Below are 17,959 nucleotides of genomic sequence, written 5' to 3' on the forward strand. Positions count from 1 at the left end.
GCATTTCAACTTTGGAAATTGTTTTCCCACATTTCTGGAAATGGAAGAAGTCTTTTATGTAACAATTAATAGGCTTATATGTAATCAATTTTATTACTGATTACATATAAGCCTATGAATCAGTTTTATTTTATCTGCACACACATATATATGTCTTTCAAGGAGTTCTTTAGTATTTAACGCTGACAAATTTTGTCTCTCTCTCTTTCCCCCTCCCTCCCTCCTTCCTTCTTTCCTGCTCTCTGTTGCCTTCTCTCCTTTCTTCTTTGCTTTCTTTCTTCTTTGCTTCCTCCACAAATATTTATCAAGCACCTATTATGTGCTAGGGTATATTATATGGGCACTAGGTATACATGGTAAATAAGGCAATGTTTCTTTCTTCTTTTATATTATTTTATGTTATTTTCTTTTATTTATTTTTTATTGAGTATATAACATTGGTTTGTAACATTGTCTAAATTTCAGGTGTACATCATTATACTTCTACTTCTGCATAGATTACATCATGTTCACCACCCAAATACTAATTACAATCCATCACCACACACATGTGCCTAATCATCCCTTTCGCCCCCCTCCCTCCCCCTTCCCCTCTGGTAACCACCAATCCAATCTCTATCTCTATGTGTTTGTTGTTGTTTTTATCATCTACCTATGAGTGAGATCATATGGTATTTGACCTTCTCTCTCTGACTTATTTCACTTTGCATAATACCCTCATGGTCCATCCATGTTGTCACAAATGGCTGGATTTCATCGTTTCTTATGGCTGAGTAGTATTCCATTGTGTATATATACTACGTCTTCTTTATCCATTTGTCCCTTGATGGGCACCTAGGTTGCTTCCAAGTCTTGGCTATTGTGAATAATGCTGCAATGAGTATAGGGGTACATGTATCTTTACGCATTTGTGTTTTCATGTTCTTTGGATAAATACTCAGCAGTGGAATAGCCGGATCATATGGTAGTTCTATTCTTAATTTTTTGAGGAATCTCCATGCTGTTTTCCATAGTGGCTGCACCAGTTTGCACTCCCACCAGCAGTGTATGAGAGTTGCCTTCTCTCCAACACTTGTTTCTTGTCTTGTTCATTACAGCCATTCTGATGGGAGTGAGGTGATATCTCATTGTAGTTTTGATTTGCATTTTCCTGATAGTTAATGATGTTGAACATCTTTTCATGTGCCTGTTGGCCATCTGTATATCTTCTTTGGAGAAATGTCTGTTCAGATTTTTTGCCCATTTTTTAATTGGGTTGTTAGTTTTTTTGTTGTTGAGATGTATGAGTTCTTTATATATTTTGGATATTAACATCTTATCAGTTATATGGTTTGCAAATATCTTCTCCCAATTGGTAGGCTGTCTTTTTGTTTTGTTGATGGTTTCCTTTGCTGTGCAGAAGCTTTTTAGTTTGATGTAGTCTCATTTGTTTACTTTTTCTATTGTTTGCCTTGCCCTGTCAGACACGGTACTTGAAAATATGTTGCTAAGACCGAAATCGAAGAGCATACTGCCTATGTTTTCTTCTAGAAGTTTTACGGTTTCAGGTCTTACATTCAAGTTTTTAATCCATTTTGAGTTAATTTTTGTGTATGGTGTAAGGTAAGGGTCTACTTTCATTTTTTTGCATATGGCTGTCCAGTTTTCCCAACAGCATTTATTGAAGAGACTTTCCTTTCTCCACTGTATGTTCTTGGCTCCCTTGTTGAAAATTAGCTGTCTACAGATGTGTGGGTTTATTTCTAGGCTCTCAATTCTCTACCATTGATCTGAGTATCTGTTTTCGTGCCAGTATCATGCTGCTTTGGTTACTATAGCTTTGTAGTATATTTTGAAATCAGGGAGTGTGATACCTCCAGCTTTGTTCTTTTTTCTCAGGATTCCTTTAGCTATTCGGGTTCTTTCATTATTCCATATAAATTTTAGGATTCTTTGCTCTATTTCTGTGAAAAATATTGTTGGAACTTTGATAGAGATTGCATTGAATCTATAGATTGCTTTAGGAAGAATGGACATTTTAATTATGTGAATTCTTCCAATCCAAGAGCACGGAATATCTTTCCATTTCTTTGTGTCTTCTTCAATTTCTTTCAACAATGTTTTATAGTTTTCAGTGTACAGATCTTTCACCTCTTTTGTTAAGTTTATTCCTAGGTATTTTATGCTTTTTGTTGCAATTGTAGGCATCGTTTCTGAGCCCAAAAGGTTCACAGTGTATTAGGGGCAAAGATAAAAATACGTAAGATTAGAGTACAGATCAAGGCCAGCCACCCCAGTTTGTGGAATCGGGCAAGCCTCTCTGAAATAAGTAAGCCCTGAGGTGAATCCTTGCTTTGCCCTTATCCATTTGTCTTCAATTCTGGAATACTCTTAGCCATTATCACTTCGAACATTGCCTATATCCCTTTCTTTTTATATTCACCTTTGGAAATCCTACTCATGCTTATGTTGAAGCTTTTAATAATATTCTCTGTGTCTTATAACTTTCATATTTTCCATTTCTTTTTTCTACTATGTTTCATTCTGAGTGATTTCCTCAGATTTAGTTTCTAATTCACAAATACTTCCTTCAGCTGGATCTTGCTTACTGTTTCATCTATTAATTATTTTAAATTTCAATTTTCCTATTTTCTATTTCGAGAATTACTATTTTGTTCACAATAAATCCAATTGTCCTTTTCCTCAAAGCCCTGAATTTATCTTATCGATTCCATTCACTCTTTTATCTCTGATTATTTTAAATATTTACTTGAAAAATCTCTTTCATATAAATCTACAATGTGTAGATGCTGCCTGTGAATTGTCACAGTTGTTTTGTGTTCTGAACCTCTATTGGCAAGTTTTCACGTGTGTTTTATAATGTTTGACTGAGCTCATTCCTGGTGGAAGTTGTGGAAATGCTTCCTGCGCTTTGGATTTTGGGGGTTGAGGGGGGTTCCTGCCTAGAGTGGTTGCATTTGCCTCTACCAAAGTCTTGAGTTTCACTGATTCCATACCAGTTTTAACATTAGCATCTCATCTAGGTTTTTGCCCTGTGAAGGTGGTGTGTATTCACATACCACCTATAGGCTTGGTGTTCATGTTTCTTGTGGGTGCCTATTTACTATAGCCAGTACAGTGCCCTGGCGTCCAACTGTGCCCAAGTACTGCGCTGATGGACAGAGTGAATCTACTCATAATTCACGGGCTGGACAGTTTCTTCATGGCTTCACAGTTCAGGGAGTCCAGCACCAACTTCCTGCCCCCTTGTAAGTGTTGGAAGAACAGCAGATGGCACAGGGCACCGAGCACCACATGGCTCCAACTCTCTGTTCATCCTACTGGTTTTGAGTTTTCTCTTTGTATCAGACTTCTAATTAGTTCCTGTTCTTTCTTTTCAATTTATCTAAGATGTAATATTTTTAATAAATATTTTATCCAGCGTCTCTTTATGTATTTCTTTAGGTGTAAACCTGAGGAGGGCAGAGGAGTGGGATGGCAATATCCACCTCTTCTCAGTCCGCCATGTTGCCTCCATAATTATCAGGCAGACTTAAAGGTTGAGAAGAAGGTGTGGTTGCCATGCTAACTCCGTGTCCATTGCGACCATAATGGTTTTACCCCGTATCTGAATTATCTTGTACTATATCAGTTTTTGTTCCCTTAATCACAAACTTCCCTGAATTTATGTATTTTTACTTACCCATACCCTACATTCTCCCAGTATTTGCTTTTACCTCAGGACATAGTGACTGGATACAAGGAAACTAGGGCTTTGGACCTTGATTGAAGTATGATCTGAGTGTGGAGGGCCATACTTAGGAATCCAATGACTGGCAGCCTGCAATGCCTCCACTGTGCTGGTCTGTCAAGAGAATGATGTGACAGTGAGGGATGCATGAGTTGCAAGGAGATTCTTGGCAATAGTGCCTAACACCTCTCTCACCCTCTCTACTAGCTTCCTCTCATTTATTCATTTAGTAATCATTTACCAAGCACCCAATATGTGCACCTAATATATGCACTGCATATGGGATGATGTATTATTTATCTATATACTGGGCTATGGGGTGAGGTATATAATAATCTACAGCACACGGATGTCAGAGGTTGTAGGATGCAGATGACGCATCCACAAGGTGGTGACACAGCAGAAGCTCTGGGGCCACATATGCTAAAGTACAACTTTGGGTCTTAGATTATGTGTTAAGAGCTGGTGAAAAGTTAGCCCTTACATGTGTAATTCCACGTTACCCAGAATATAGTCCACTTTCAACTCAGGCTATATTCTAATAATGATAAACTACTAAATATTGTCAAATTTGATCCTCACCACAACCACATTAGGTAAGAATTCTTATTCATTTTGTAGGGGTCTTTCATTCACTCATTCAACAAAAACTAATTGCATTCCTTCTGTGTACCAGGTACTGTTCTAGGCACAGGGAGTTGCACCAGATAGGCAAGATTAAGAAAATTGGTCACGGTCCACACTGCCACCCAGCTCCAGAGTCTGAATTTAAATTCAGATCTATTTAACTACAAACGCGTCAGCCTCTACCCAGTGCTTCCTCCCAAATGTTGCAAATGAAACTTTGTGTTGGGGTATGGTGATCTTTTTTTATTCCCTCTGTTTTCTGTTTGTCTTCCTTCTAGTCATCTCCTCTCCTAGGGCTGCTTTCTATTCATGAAGAATTTTTTAATCAGGTACTGGTTCAAATTTTCAACAGAAATTTATAATTTTATTTATTTATTTTTTCCCCCAAAGCCCCAGCAGATAGTTGTACGTCATAGCTGCACATCCTTCTAGTTGCTGTATGTGGGACGCGGCCTCAGCATGGCCGGAGAAGCGGTGTGTCAGTGGGCGCCCGGGATCCGAACCCGGGCCGCCAGCAGCGGAGCGTGCGCGCTTAACCACTAAGCCACGGGGCCGGCCCATCAACAGAAATTTAAAATGATGCAATAAAATAAGTCCAGTCAAATCTCCAGTATGGCATCATGTATTTGAAAAAAATAAATTTTAGACAAAATAAAAATTCAGAATCTATATAGCTTAATATTATTTTCATGGCTTTTTTCCCTAAAGACTTTTCTAACTTCCTTGTCTTTCTTTTCTTCCTTTCATTTCTTTTCACAATGTAATTTGCACTTTATTCCACATCTAAAAAGGAAGCACCTTAATGTTCAACTTCTTTGTTCTTATCTTTTCTAGTTGTTCACATCTATTTTTTGCTTTGCTTTCCAAGTTAAATCTTCACATTTCTTCCACTGTTAGTCTCTTCTCATCCTTCAAACATGGTTTCTTTATAGTTCTTCAGTTTTTAAAATTCTTTCCTCACAGACAGCTCGCCTTTTTTTCTAAAATGTTTTGAAGATTTTTCTGTGGTAAGAGAACCAAGACATAAGGGAAAGCTTTAAAACTTGTGTTCCAGTAGTATACAAAAGCTTCCTGCTGTACTGAAAAGGAAAATAAGAAACATTAAAGAGATTTTTTTCTGCTTCCAGTTTATGTTGACACATAGTTCTAAGAAGAAAAGAGAACATTTTTGCTCACCAATGTTTTACTGTAAGAACTTATGATTCCTGTCACTATGCACTGCTGGAAGGTTTTACGCATTAACAGAGGCCGTGCCAGCATGCCCTCAGCCCGAATATCCCTCTTTCCATCACTTGATATTTGGGTAGCGCACTAACTCCTGGTTTACCTTTTAGAATGAAGGGGTGACACCTTTAGTTGTTTTCAGTTACTAACGCTTTGGAGTGAATATGTTTAGCAGATAGACGGCTCTTTTGAAGGGAAGCTCGAAAACAGAGTGCTGACAAGAATGGGAGGAGATCGGACAAGGCATGTTGAGGGAGTAAAGAGTGAGGCGATGGGTGCAAGGAAAAGCTGTACATTTACACAACCTGGAGGCCCCCTGAGGGCCCCAGCACTTGGAGCGTGGAGAGGGGAAGAAGTGAAAGGCCAATGCTGAAAGGAAAGTGGTGGCCTGAAGAAAACTTCAACTAGAGTCAAGGACTGGGAAAAGGTGCAGGATGGGGTCTTCAGAGCACTGAGCTTGCGGAGCAAGAGGATCAGCAAGTGGGTTGCTGCTACTGAGGGTTCTGACCTACGTTGACCCATTAGTGCTTCACAGCTTCTAGGGCAAACACTCAGGGGAATTACCACCAAAGACCGGAATTTCCCTTGTGTGCCAAACAGAATGCATTCATTACCTCAACTTTGTTACACACAAAGTCCCCTCTGGTACCCAGGACGTTGTTACAAGGTTTCATATCTCCCTGAGTTTACCAACTGAGGGGGGGGGGGGGCGAATTGTATCTACTTTGCTGAGACTTCAGGATTTAATGTACAATGAGTTGCAAGATCTCTGAGGAAAAAAATAAGTTGTCCACAGACGCTTTTAAAACAAACTTTGGGGGCCCGCCTGGTGGTGTAGTGGTTAAGTTCACACACTCCACTTCAGCCCGGGGGTTTGCGGGTTCAAATCCCGGCACAGATTTACACACTGCTCAGCAAGCCATCTTGCAGCGGCGTCCCGCATACAAAATAGAGGAAGATTGGCACAGGTGTTAGCTCAGGGACAATCTTCCTCACCAAAAAATAAAAAAAATAAAGCAAACTTTGCAAATTGTGCTTCAAATTCATTCATGACAAAAAGTTCCACCGAGCTTCTTCTAACCACGACTGGCAAATGCATGAACACTCCCGCTCCCCTCTTTCCAGGCAGGCACTGCAAGTGGTCCTCACCCACATATTTCTTTCATATTGTGCACCAGGAAGCCGTGAAAATTAGTTAGAATTGGCACCCCAGATGAAGCCTGCATGAACCTGGTGACTGAATCCCTGTCAAGGACCAGTAGGACCCAGTTTGGTTAAGTTGGGAAGTTGTGTAAGTTTGTCTTCTCTTTCCTGGTCACTGGCAATTTTCCTTCCCTCCACACGTGTCACACACGCCTAGATGTTCAGGGCTTTCCTTTGCTCTCAAGGTCACACTCCTCAACCAAATGAGAAAGAATTACCATTTTCTGTTGATTCAGCAATAAACTACAGGTAACTATAGGTAGTTTTTAGAAGGGTTAGTTGGTGATATCGCCATCTTTTCCTTCCTCCCAAACTCCTCTTTGATTTCCTTGGCGATGAACTAGCTACACCTTCCCATCTTAACAAGAAACATAGGTGTGTTTCTCCTGGAGGTAAACCTTTCACTTAGAGTGCGACACAGCATCGTGAGCTCTCTGTCAACCGCTGCCGACACGTGGGCCTGTCAGAGAAGACCGCAGGGTCAGTTTAGGCCTGGGGTCAATTCCTTGATTACTCACTTAACGTTCTCACTTAGATTTCCTGTCTGTATCATTTTCACGTATAGTATTTGGTTGGCAAGCGGGTTCTTTTGTTGAGATCCCAAGTGACGCTAATGTGGAGAACAACTTAGGCCTGAGTAGTTTGAAAGAGGCAGAAATTCTCCAGGATCTGCCCCTGGTATCTTCTGTGTCTCACTAAGGACTAGAAAGCACTCTTGCTGTTATTTATTCTGGTCAAAGCCTCTCCTGATTCCCAGACGAGAATTCTGAGAGTTCTATGCAACTTGAGCATGCTGCTCGGGAGACCCAGCGACACTAGAAGGGCCCTTGTCTACCCTGTGTTTGCAGAGTTACTTGACAACACAAGTTGGCCCTCTACCCCTCAAAATACCCTGCACTTTTCTCGTTCAGCCTGTGGTCCACACTATTCTTTCCCAACACACACACTCATGAGAACTTTCTTTTTCTGTTCTCTGCTAACAAAATTCTCCCCTCCCTCCAGACTCAAAGTTCCCACACCAGCTAGAAAGGTTCTCTCTCCTCCGATCCCCAAGCTGTATGCTCATTCTGTCTGATATTGTTACTTTTCATTTGGTATAAAGCACGACTCCCCAATCTCCCTTCTGAAATCTTAGCGCAAATTTCCAGCTTCCTGCTGATGCCCCCACTCTCATGACTTGCAGGCGCCCCATCCTACAGAGCTTTAGGAGGACAGGGCCTGTCCTCCTGGAGCCAAAGGGAGCGGTAAAGTTCATGCAGCAAGCATCTTTCTGATCTTGAAAATATTGACCACAGCAGAGATTAAAATCTTCCTACCAAGGCTGCTGCAGAATCAGTGATGCATGAAGCTTTACCAGAGGATTTCAATTTGTCCTCTAGAGTTTAATTTATTCAACAACACTTACTGAGCACCTAAATGTGCCAGGCACTCTAAGAGATGCTGAGGATTCAGCAGTGACAAGAGCAACAAAATCTCCACCCTCTGGGGACCTTAGCAAGCACCGCCAGTACTTCGCTGGTGAGTGGATTCACTTGTTGAGATTTCAGGGCAGACAGTGAACAAGTAAATAAGTCATCACATGGTAATACATGCTTTAGGGTAAAAATAAGCATGGGAAGAAGATGGTGACTGTTGGGGTGGGGGAGAGTGGTGATTTAAAATACAGTGCTCAGGGAAGGTCTCACTGGGCAAGAGCTTAAAGGAGTAAGGGAATGAGCATGTCTCAGGGAAAAATTATTCCAGGCAGAAAGCCTAGGTAGTGCAAAGAGCCTGAGGCAGATCTGAGTCTTGTGGATTCAGAAATGACAGGAAGGCCTGCATGGCTGGAGTGAATTATCTGAGGGGAAGAGCAGGAGGAAATGAGGACAGAGAAATAAAGGGGACCAAGCCTTATAGGCAGTTATAAGGATTTTGGCTTTTTATCTGAAATTGAAAGCCAATGGAAGTTTTTGAGCAGAGAATTGACATGATTTGGTTTAGGTCTCAAAGAATCACTCTGTCTGGTGTGTTGAGAACAGAGTGAAAGGACCAAAGCCAGAATCAGGAGGATCAATCAACAGGTTATTGCAGTAATTTAAGTGAGAGATGGGAGTTCCAACCAGGATTGGAGCAGCGGAGGTGTCAACAGAATTTGCTGACAGACTGAGTGTGGAGTGTGAAACAGAGAGGAGTCAAGGGTGCACCTATCTGTCCTCAGGCATTGGCAGAGGCAAGGTGTGCAGAGGGTCCGCCGAGAAGAGAGAGAGAATGGACAGGGTGGAGGCAGAGCACAGACTTTCTTCTATTGTCTCTCCTTCCTCTTTTCTCATGTCCCTCACTTCTCCTCCAGGGAAAAGTGACCCTGAGCAGGTCGATCACCTCGCGGTATTATCAAAACAATGGGCAGTGAGTGTGATCAACTGATTTTCATTTCCCAGAGAATACTTGTTTCCCCAGTGAAAAGTTGGCTGACCCACCTTAATCTTCTAATGGAGGGATGTGCCTGGGAGAGATTTTTGGAATGGAGTTGGCAGAGTAGGGAATGGGCAATGGGGACTGCCTAGTTCTCTAGGTCTTGGAAGTAAAATGCCATATCAGTAAAAGGAAGTAAAGTGATCAGTCTCATGCAATACCAACTGGTTGCAAACCATGTATTAAAAAAAATCTGCGGGACATTTATTAAGTTCCAGGTACTATACTAGGCCCTAGGGATATAATGGTGAACAAAACAGAAATGGTCTTGGCCTCACGGAGCTTACAATTAAGCAAGGGGACAGATGGACAGGCAGTTAAATATATTATTTATGGAAAGTGACTGAAGAGACAGTTGCAGGGCTTCTGAGAGTACATAAGAGGCGGATACATTCACCCCTTCCCCACTTTTGTAGAGTAGTTCTGTATCCTAGGACAGCCACAGAAAATACTCAAAACTAAAGAGAAAGAATCAGGAAATATAAAGGCTTTTAACATTTTCAACTCTTGCACCTCGTACATAGCGTCAGCCATGTCATCGATGGAGTAAGAGAATGAATTTACTCCATAGTTCAAAAGTTGAAGGCAGTTATTATAAGGAAGAATACTGCATTTTTAAAGAGTACTGTCTTAAAAGTGCTAAATAACCATTTCCAGAAGTTGGTTTTCCCCTTTAGACACTATCCTTCTTTTTAAAACGAATAGATGAGTGAAATATATGTTATCTTTGGTTATATAAAAAGACATAACCAGAAACCTTCAGATTCACTACATGTAACGTGTTACATTTGTATTCACAAATGTAACAATTTCCAACACTCAACACATGTATTATAATGCATATATGACACTATCAAATCATGTATTTACTCTGCATAATTACATAAATATAAATAATGTACACTAAATGTAAAAATATAAAACCTGTTAACTAACTGTAGCAAGATTTCATTTATTCACATGAATTTAACGAGCTTCTTTTGTTTCTTTTTTTTTTCTTTGTCTCTGCTTGGTTGCTTTGGGAATTACTTCCAGGAAATATTATAAAACTGATAATACATTTTAATTTTCCTTACTTGAAAGGCTACAAATAAAGAAATTAGACTCATATTAGTTTATGTGTACGTGTCTTTCAGAGAGAAAACAGACTATTTAAATAGTTAAAAATTGACATTTATTTATTTATTTATTTAAAGATCACTAAATGGAAGCAAATTCAAAATGAAACTTCAACATTCACTTTAGAAAAATCTGATGATAGAAAGAAAGTCTTACAACGTTACCACGTCCGCATAATTTAGGTTTTCACACTCTGTTTCATTCCAATTTTTTCCTAAACTGAGCTTCCTTTTTTCAAGTATTTAATCATATTAGTGGTGGTTTAATTAGTGCTAAGTATAAAAACTAAGAAAACTCCAACCCGATGTGAAAGCGAAAGTCACAGACACTGATTCACACCTAACGCTAGTTTTACGCAGGGTTTTCCAGCGTCCTAGTTAAACCTGAGCTTGTCTGAGCTGTTTCATCCTGAGCTTCAGAAAGCCAGCTGAGACACTTATTTCTGAAATCCGGATGTCTCACTTGCTGATTCTCAATCAATTCACTAGCATAGAATCAGTTGTATTTTTTTCTGTACATCTTTTGGAAATGAAAATAGTCAAATTTCACTCTCTTCCTTAGGGAAGCACTAAAATTTAGGATTAATAAACAGGTTTATTGCTTTTTCTACCTTACCTGAAAAATGGAGCTATATCCTCCACTAATTAACTGACACACAAATAATTCACAATAAGTCAGCCTTTAGGGTTTTAGGATACGAGTCTATTTAGTCCAGAAATGCATAAATCTTTTTATAAAATTATTAGTTGTGTTGACTGTTAAGAATGTATTTCTGCAAATAAACTATTTGACTGACATTATACTTATCTACTTACATATGTAGAAGTAAAATGATATATATACAAACATCTATATATCATATGAATATATGTATGTGTACCTATATCTATGTTTATGCATATACAGATGTGTGTATATATAGAGAGAGAAAGCTAGTCTTTTAAACACTGCCCCACCCTACTCCACCCTCCAAAAAAAAGACTGTGAAGAGAACGTCCAAAGATAAGCAAGGTTTAGTGAAACTCGGACTCAGAGTGTTAGCATCCTGCCATCCTGTGGTTATGTGCAGAACTACCGCTGCATCTTACTTGGCGTTTCCAAATGCGTATCCCAAAGGGCTGTCAGGAATGCAGTTAGGATAAAAAATGAAGTAACTTTAAAAAGAATTGAGACCACAGGGAAGCGACCTAAAGGCTCTACAAATTCATTTCATCCTAAAATAGAAACTTTCCGTTGAATTAATCCCCCGAAACACAATGTTGTCTTTAGACATGCACTGTGTTTTAATTTTAAATTTGATGAATACGTCTGCAGTCAATAGATTCTAAGAAAGACAAGGTGACATCTTAATTAGCTTAATATTTTCTATTTTAATAAACAGACAATGTCTTGTCAGACCAAATAGAAAAAAATCTGACTTTAAAATTCTAAGCATTGCACTGACTGCTAACTGCAAAGGTGAGTAAGAATCTCGAAGACTCGGAGCAGCTCTTGGGCTCACGGGGAAATAGAACCAGCCTCCGCCTCAGCCTAACTTAGTCTAAAGGTAGTTAACAGGTTTTTATTTTTGTAATACAAGTTTCAAGCCAGGATCCCACATTTCATTAGACCTATCAAATAAAATGTCTGTGAAAGAATGAAGGATCAGATGGTTATCCTAAGTTTTATTTAGCACTGCTTCACTCCCCACACCTTCCCCAAGCGTAGCAACAAGCTACCTTCAACGCCAAGCAGGTAACAGTACAAAACCCAGAGCAGCCAGGACCACCCTTGTGCTCACACCTACACTGTTAGAGAAGCAACGACTCAGGGAAACAGCCCGGCACCTTGTTCCAACAACCATCAGACACCAGCTGTTGGGGAATATCTCAAGAGTCTACTCTAGTTTGCTCTCACCCAGCTTTAAGCAAGCCATAGCATGCAATATGTGCATTTATAGGAGTAGCTGGTGAACTTAATTGGCAAATAAATGGTTACTTAAAATTTGTATCAAATTATACTTCACTTCAGATTTGAATAAAGATTGCTTTTGTGATTTCATTATGGGCAGAGTTACTCTCATCCAGGCTTTGGTGTTCCTTTTCCTGCTCTCTTGAGTTGCCTTCCCTCATTTCTAGCTGGGCTTTCTGCTTTTGGTTGGAGCCTTTCTTCCTAGTGTGTCTTAGCGCATCGTCCACTTCAACTCCATCCCCACCTGACCTATGTCTTCTAGGACATCCTGAATACAAATGACACCCCAATGTGAGGCATGGGTCAACGTGCCACAGGTTGGCGGAGATCAGCTCAGCTCTTCAATCTGTTTCCCTCAATATGTGCTCTGTGGTAGGAATGCGCTGGTTGTACCAATCTGAATTTTTGAAGCTAAATTGTCAAGCTGGTTTACTGAGGGCAAGGGCCTTGGGAAGAATCACATCTAGAGATTAGAAGCAATGCTGGTAAAGCCAGATTTTTAAAGTATTCAACTCAGAAAGGCTGCAAACATTGATTTAAGGGTTGGAAAAAGAAGACTCAAAAGAAGAAAGGAAAGAAGGAAGGAAGGAGGCAGGGAGGGAGGAAAGAAGGTAGGAAGGAAGAAGGGAGGGAGGGAGGAAGGAAAAGATAGAAAGAAAAAAGGGAGGGAAGGAGGGAGAGACAGAAGAAAGAGAAAAAGGGAGGGAAGGAGGCAGGGAAGAGAGAGAGAGTGAGAGAGAGAGAAAGAAAAGAAAGATTTAAACCTCAGTCCTTCTAGTGATGCTTAATGTTAACGAGACTCCAATTTTCATATAACAACGTGAATATTTATTGACATTCTGGGCATTTTACCCGTGGCCTTTTAATCTTCACAATGACCCCGTGAGCTAAGCACTAATTTTATCCCCATTTTACAAATGAGAAATCTGAGACACTGAGAAAGGTGAAATAACTTGCTGCAAAGCTGGGGTGTGAGGCCCCAGCTGCCCACCAGAGCCGACACCCTCAGCTCTCACATTGGACCCCTCTTCCTGGCCACAAGGAAACAAACTCAGGAGACAAAATAACGTGCCCCAGGCAAACACTTGGAAGAGAGGGGCTAGGATTGGAACCCAGACCTCCCTGTTGTTCCAGCAGCACTCCCATGCTGTACACACACTGCCCAGAGGCTACGGCCTCGGTTTCCCTTTCTGCCTGTACACCCCTCCTCTTGGCCCTCTGTGACCTCTTTTCTTCTCCTTCCCAGTCAGTCTTTCTTCCTGCCACATCTTGTCTTTCTCTGTTTCTAGATACCTTTTCTATATTTATCACAATATCCTACCTCCCTTTTCCTTTAACCTGAAAAGAATGAACAGTAGGAACAAACGGTGAAATGTACTGGTCCAGTGCACACGGGCCTGGTTGACCCTTGCTCTGCTGTTCAGCTGTGTGATTTTGAGCAAGAATTTAATCCTAAATCTCAGGTTCCTCATCTGTAAATTAAAACAATAGGACAAATCTCATGAGGTTAATCTAAAGATTAAAAGTCATGACCCCTGTAAGAGCCTTTCATAGGATCTGGCTCTAGCAAGAAAGCAGCCAGTCCTTCTTCTCATTGTCTTTACTATCATCATCATCATTATAAACAAATGTCATTCATTTAAAAATCTTCTTTTTTGAGTATAAATGTTGAAATGCCTTTCCCATTTAAATTTTCTTTTTCTCTGTTACGTGGCAAATTGCTCCGGGGAGATGACCTCTCTTTTTGAAGGCCAGAGATTAACAAAAGTTAAATAGTTGCTATTATAACCCAGTCTCTGGTCTCCAGTGTAAAGTTGGTAAAGTCTAAATTTAGAGTAAATTGTTACATTAAAAGTCAATTCCTCAGTGAGAACAAGGGTTATATTGCTTTTTGCCTTAAAGTGGGGCATGAGCTGAAGACGGACTGATTTAAGAGGCATCCTGCGGCCACAGTTCTTGGTACTTACTGATGACACCAGACTGCAGGACAGGGCGAGGTGGATCTGAGAGAGCTGAGTGTCATGTCCCTCACGCCTTTAGGTTACCCATTGCCTTTCAATCAACTTTGCTTTTCCTAAAACAGTCCCCTACTGGGACTCTCCAAAAGGAGCAGAGGCAATCGAGGGCCGCCTGAATTCACCTTTTGAAAAAGCATTTGCTACTCAGCCAAGGTTCAAGTGAACAGAGTTTAGGAATAAAGGAAAGGAACAGTAATTGCTCACAACAAGGCTCTCTCAATTAGTGAAGATAATTCTCAGGTTTTTTTGAAAAATAAAAACATTATAGTCTTGACTTGGCTTATTAAGAAATATCAACATGAGTTTAAATATTAAATTCCACTTATGTGTGTGTCAATAGCCTTAAAAGCGAGTTCTGATTTCTAATTTCCAGGCCATGCCATCCTAGTGATTTCCAAATTGCCTCTCCTAAGCATACGTGAATTTGTCCACGTGTTAGAGAACCCTTTTGATTTTCCAGGATTTCTCAGCATATCCCTCTCAGTACTATCATTGAAACCGGCAAACAGTTAGCCATTGATAATTAAGCAGCTAGTAACTATGGGGGATTGGAATTGGCCACCTCAAAATATATCTCTGCCTGAAAGACAATTTGGCCCCCACCCCCACTAACTGACCAAAGGAGTTTGGGATGGGAGGCCTGCCCCCAGAATGGGCCATCACCATAGACATCTCCGGGCATCTGGGTGGGTCCTTGGTAAGCCCATTCTTAGTTCTGGTTACCCTTTATAAGAAAATCTCCATTTGTAACGAAAATCTCCATTTGTAAAGGTATCTTCTTCCCTGTACCAGGAAGAAGGGGGTGATGACCTTACCTAGAAACCTATCAGAATGGAAGATGAGGACTTAAATCTGCATGATAAACTTACCCATTGTTAACTGTGCTGTTTAGGCAATATGCTGACTCCCACTAGGTTCCTATAGATGACATCCCCCTCAAGCTGGGGTCACCATGGTAATGGATGGTTGAACTATTTTTTTTGGGAACGGAACCCCTTTTCCGCCTCAGGCCGGATTGAGACCACCAATCCATCAACTGGGCCCACGCAGCAGACGTATGTCCGAAAAGCGACGTTTTGACAGCAAGAGGTTGAAACTCTACCCTCAGGGCATGCTAACGCCACCATTCTGTGAACATGCCTCCTATGAAGAGGCATGAAGTCTGACTACACTTGCGCAGGTCGTCAGTTACCTCATCTCTCCTCACTTCCAATTGTTTCAGACTACCTTGCCCCCTACCCCATAAATATCCAAGTACCTATTTTCGGGGAAGTGGATTTGAGTTTCAGTCTCTCATTTCCACACTTGGCTGCCTTGTGATTAATAAACCCTCTCTCTCTGTAATCTCATCATCTTGGTGATTGGATTTCTGGGCGGCAGGCAAAAACGCACCTGGTGTGGTAACAATATCACACTGCCTATCTCCCCACACCCCTTCTTTCCATTTAATGATTAAAAAATAGCATAAGGAGCTTTTTCAGAGTTATCCCAATGCTTAGAACACAGTTCTCGCACCGAAATATTTAATGAATGCTGCAAACTCCAGTGGAGGACATTAATCTCAATAATTGCACTTATGGAATGCAGGTTATCTGTCTCATTCTTTAGAATTCATGAGGAGAAAGTCATTCTGATAAAATCTCCAAACTCCCTGTTAAGACATCCTCGGACTTGCCATATAGGTGTCTAATGGAAAGGACAGGAAGGCCCCCAGATTTTATTGTTGTTTTGTTGTTGTTGCTGAAATCACACTGCTACCCTCTTCCTGAAATGTCTGTCAGATGGTACTTTATGAATTTGACATCTATGCTCCTCATGACGTCTCTGCATTACTGCTTTTGAATGACTAAATAATTTTCAGACTTTTACCTACTTGACATTCAAAATACAATCATGAATCATTCACATGTCTTAGCCTTACTTATGCTTTCAGTATTTTCCATTAAAAGCTAGTCTGTTTGCCTTAAGCAAAATGATACAATCTCAAAAATTCTTTTGATCAGGAAACTGATTTGCATGGAGTGAGATCCTCCTGGTCAACTCAGATGCACGCTTGTCAGGTGAGTTGATTCTGCATGAGGTTAACAATTAACTTGTCTCATCTGAAAATCAGTAACATTTCTTCAATCAGCCTCTACTGTTTGGACAAAATACCTCAAAAGAATCTGGAAATATTGGTTCCCAAAGAACCAAGATTGCTCCTTGTTCTTCACAAAGAAATCTATTGAGCTCACGAAAGACAAGGCCTTCTAACCAGCATTCACCTCTTTCTTTGCTGGGCTTATGCCATGTCGGAGGGACACTTTTTGACAAAATCATTCAACACATAGACACAGCGGCCTGTCTGGGGTGGGGATGGAGTGGGATTAGCTCACCAGAGCTACAGCGGCTGTTTTTAATCTGCAGTTGCTGCTCCTGTTGGGTTGGAGGAGAGGAATCTGGTAAGGAGGAGCTGCCCTGGCTGATTCCCACCTTCTGGCACACAGCTCATGAATGCATTTTACAGGACAGCAAGTGCATCTTTGACTTCCCTAAGTTGCGAGAATTTTACTGTGATCTTCCAGCTCTGCTGATTGAAAAGCTTGCTCTTAATGTTAACACGGAAAAAGTCTTTTAAAGTAATAAAAGAGCCTGAACACAGACAACATAGAACTCAATGATGTGAAACTGGGGGGGACAGAAACTCTCATAGGTCCCCAAATCTTTGGCATGCTATATCTATGTTACTAAGGAAAAGCAGAAAGATACAATTTGCTAGAGTTTGTTCTTTTCCCCCAAATAGATGACATGGAGAAAAACTGAGCTACTTAGAATTAAACCAATGTAGTTTCTCCAGTTACTCGGTGGTATAAGACTGATTTGACATTTTTGAATGGGGCTTAAAGAATTTCGTTAAATCTAAGCCATGGTTTTGGTATCAAACAATCAATAAATAACAATGCCTCCCTTTGCCATCTTTCCACATTGTGTAGGCCCTGCCCCCGATGACCCTGTCTTTGCCTTCATCAAGGCCCCAGTCCCTCCACTGCCTCTTGGTCTTAGAAGCTGCTGAGCCTTTCTGACCACGGTCAGGTCACTTGTTAAACTGACCACTTGTGTTTCTTAGGTGAATTGTTTACCACTCCGAGGTTCAGGCTCCAAATCTCTAAACCAGGGATAATATAACATCTAAGTCGGGGGGCTGTGAGAATCACTTACCTGTGGAGTGAAATGCCACTTGCAGTGCCTCGCACAGGTGCCTTCGAACCTCGTTGGCCAACAGCCCGGACAGTCTGGGGAAGAAACCCCCCTCTGCTTTCTCTGTTCCTGCTCCGTTGTCTACACTCTTGGGTAGATCAGCACCTAGCATCTCAAACTTTTCCACCGACATTCCTCTACAGGCAGGAGAAAATGAACAGACACCTGCAGTAGCCCCAGGAGTGCTGGGGGTCATAATCAAGAGCAACTTACCACAAGCGTTAATTTATCTGAAGTTTCTCAGTTACCTTTACAAATTTTCCCTGATTTTATTCTATCTATATTTACATAGTTTTTAAAAATTCAGTTAGAAAATTGGAATTTCATTCCACATCTCAAGTAAATTGACCCTAGAGGAAAACGTGCGACATTCCTAAGCCTTTGTGTACCCTAGGCACAC

General features: G+C 40.8%; 1 protein-coding gene across 2 annotated transcripts in view; it reads right to left on the reverse strand.

Annotated features, from left to right (window-relative positions):
• Positions 1-4,880: 4,880 nt before the first annotated feature.
• TMEM64 (transmembrane protein 64) overlaps positions 4,881-17,959 on the reverse strand; it is an 89,062-nt gene continuing 75,983 nt past the window's right edge. Inside the window, exon 3 of one of the 2 annotated variants that reach the window (XM_058564564.1) lies at positions 4,881-5,359. In XM_058564564.1, the coding sequence (XP_058420547.1) occupies positions 5,315-5,359 (45 nt within the window). In that variant the 3' untranslated portion in view covers positions 4,881-5,314. The remainder of the gene's footprint in view (positions 5,360-17,959) is intronic. The other variant, XM_058564560.1, reaches the window with a different exon arrangement.

The sequence above is a fragment of the Diceros bicornis genome, chromosome 21 (genome assembly GCF_020826845.1).
Source record: "Diceros bicornis minor isolate mBicDic1 chromosome 21, mDicBic1.mat.cur, whole genome shotgun sequence".
NCBI lineage: Eukaryota > Metazoa > Chordata > Mammalia > Perissodactyla > Rhinocerotidae > Diceros > Diceros bicornis.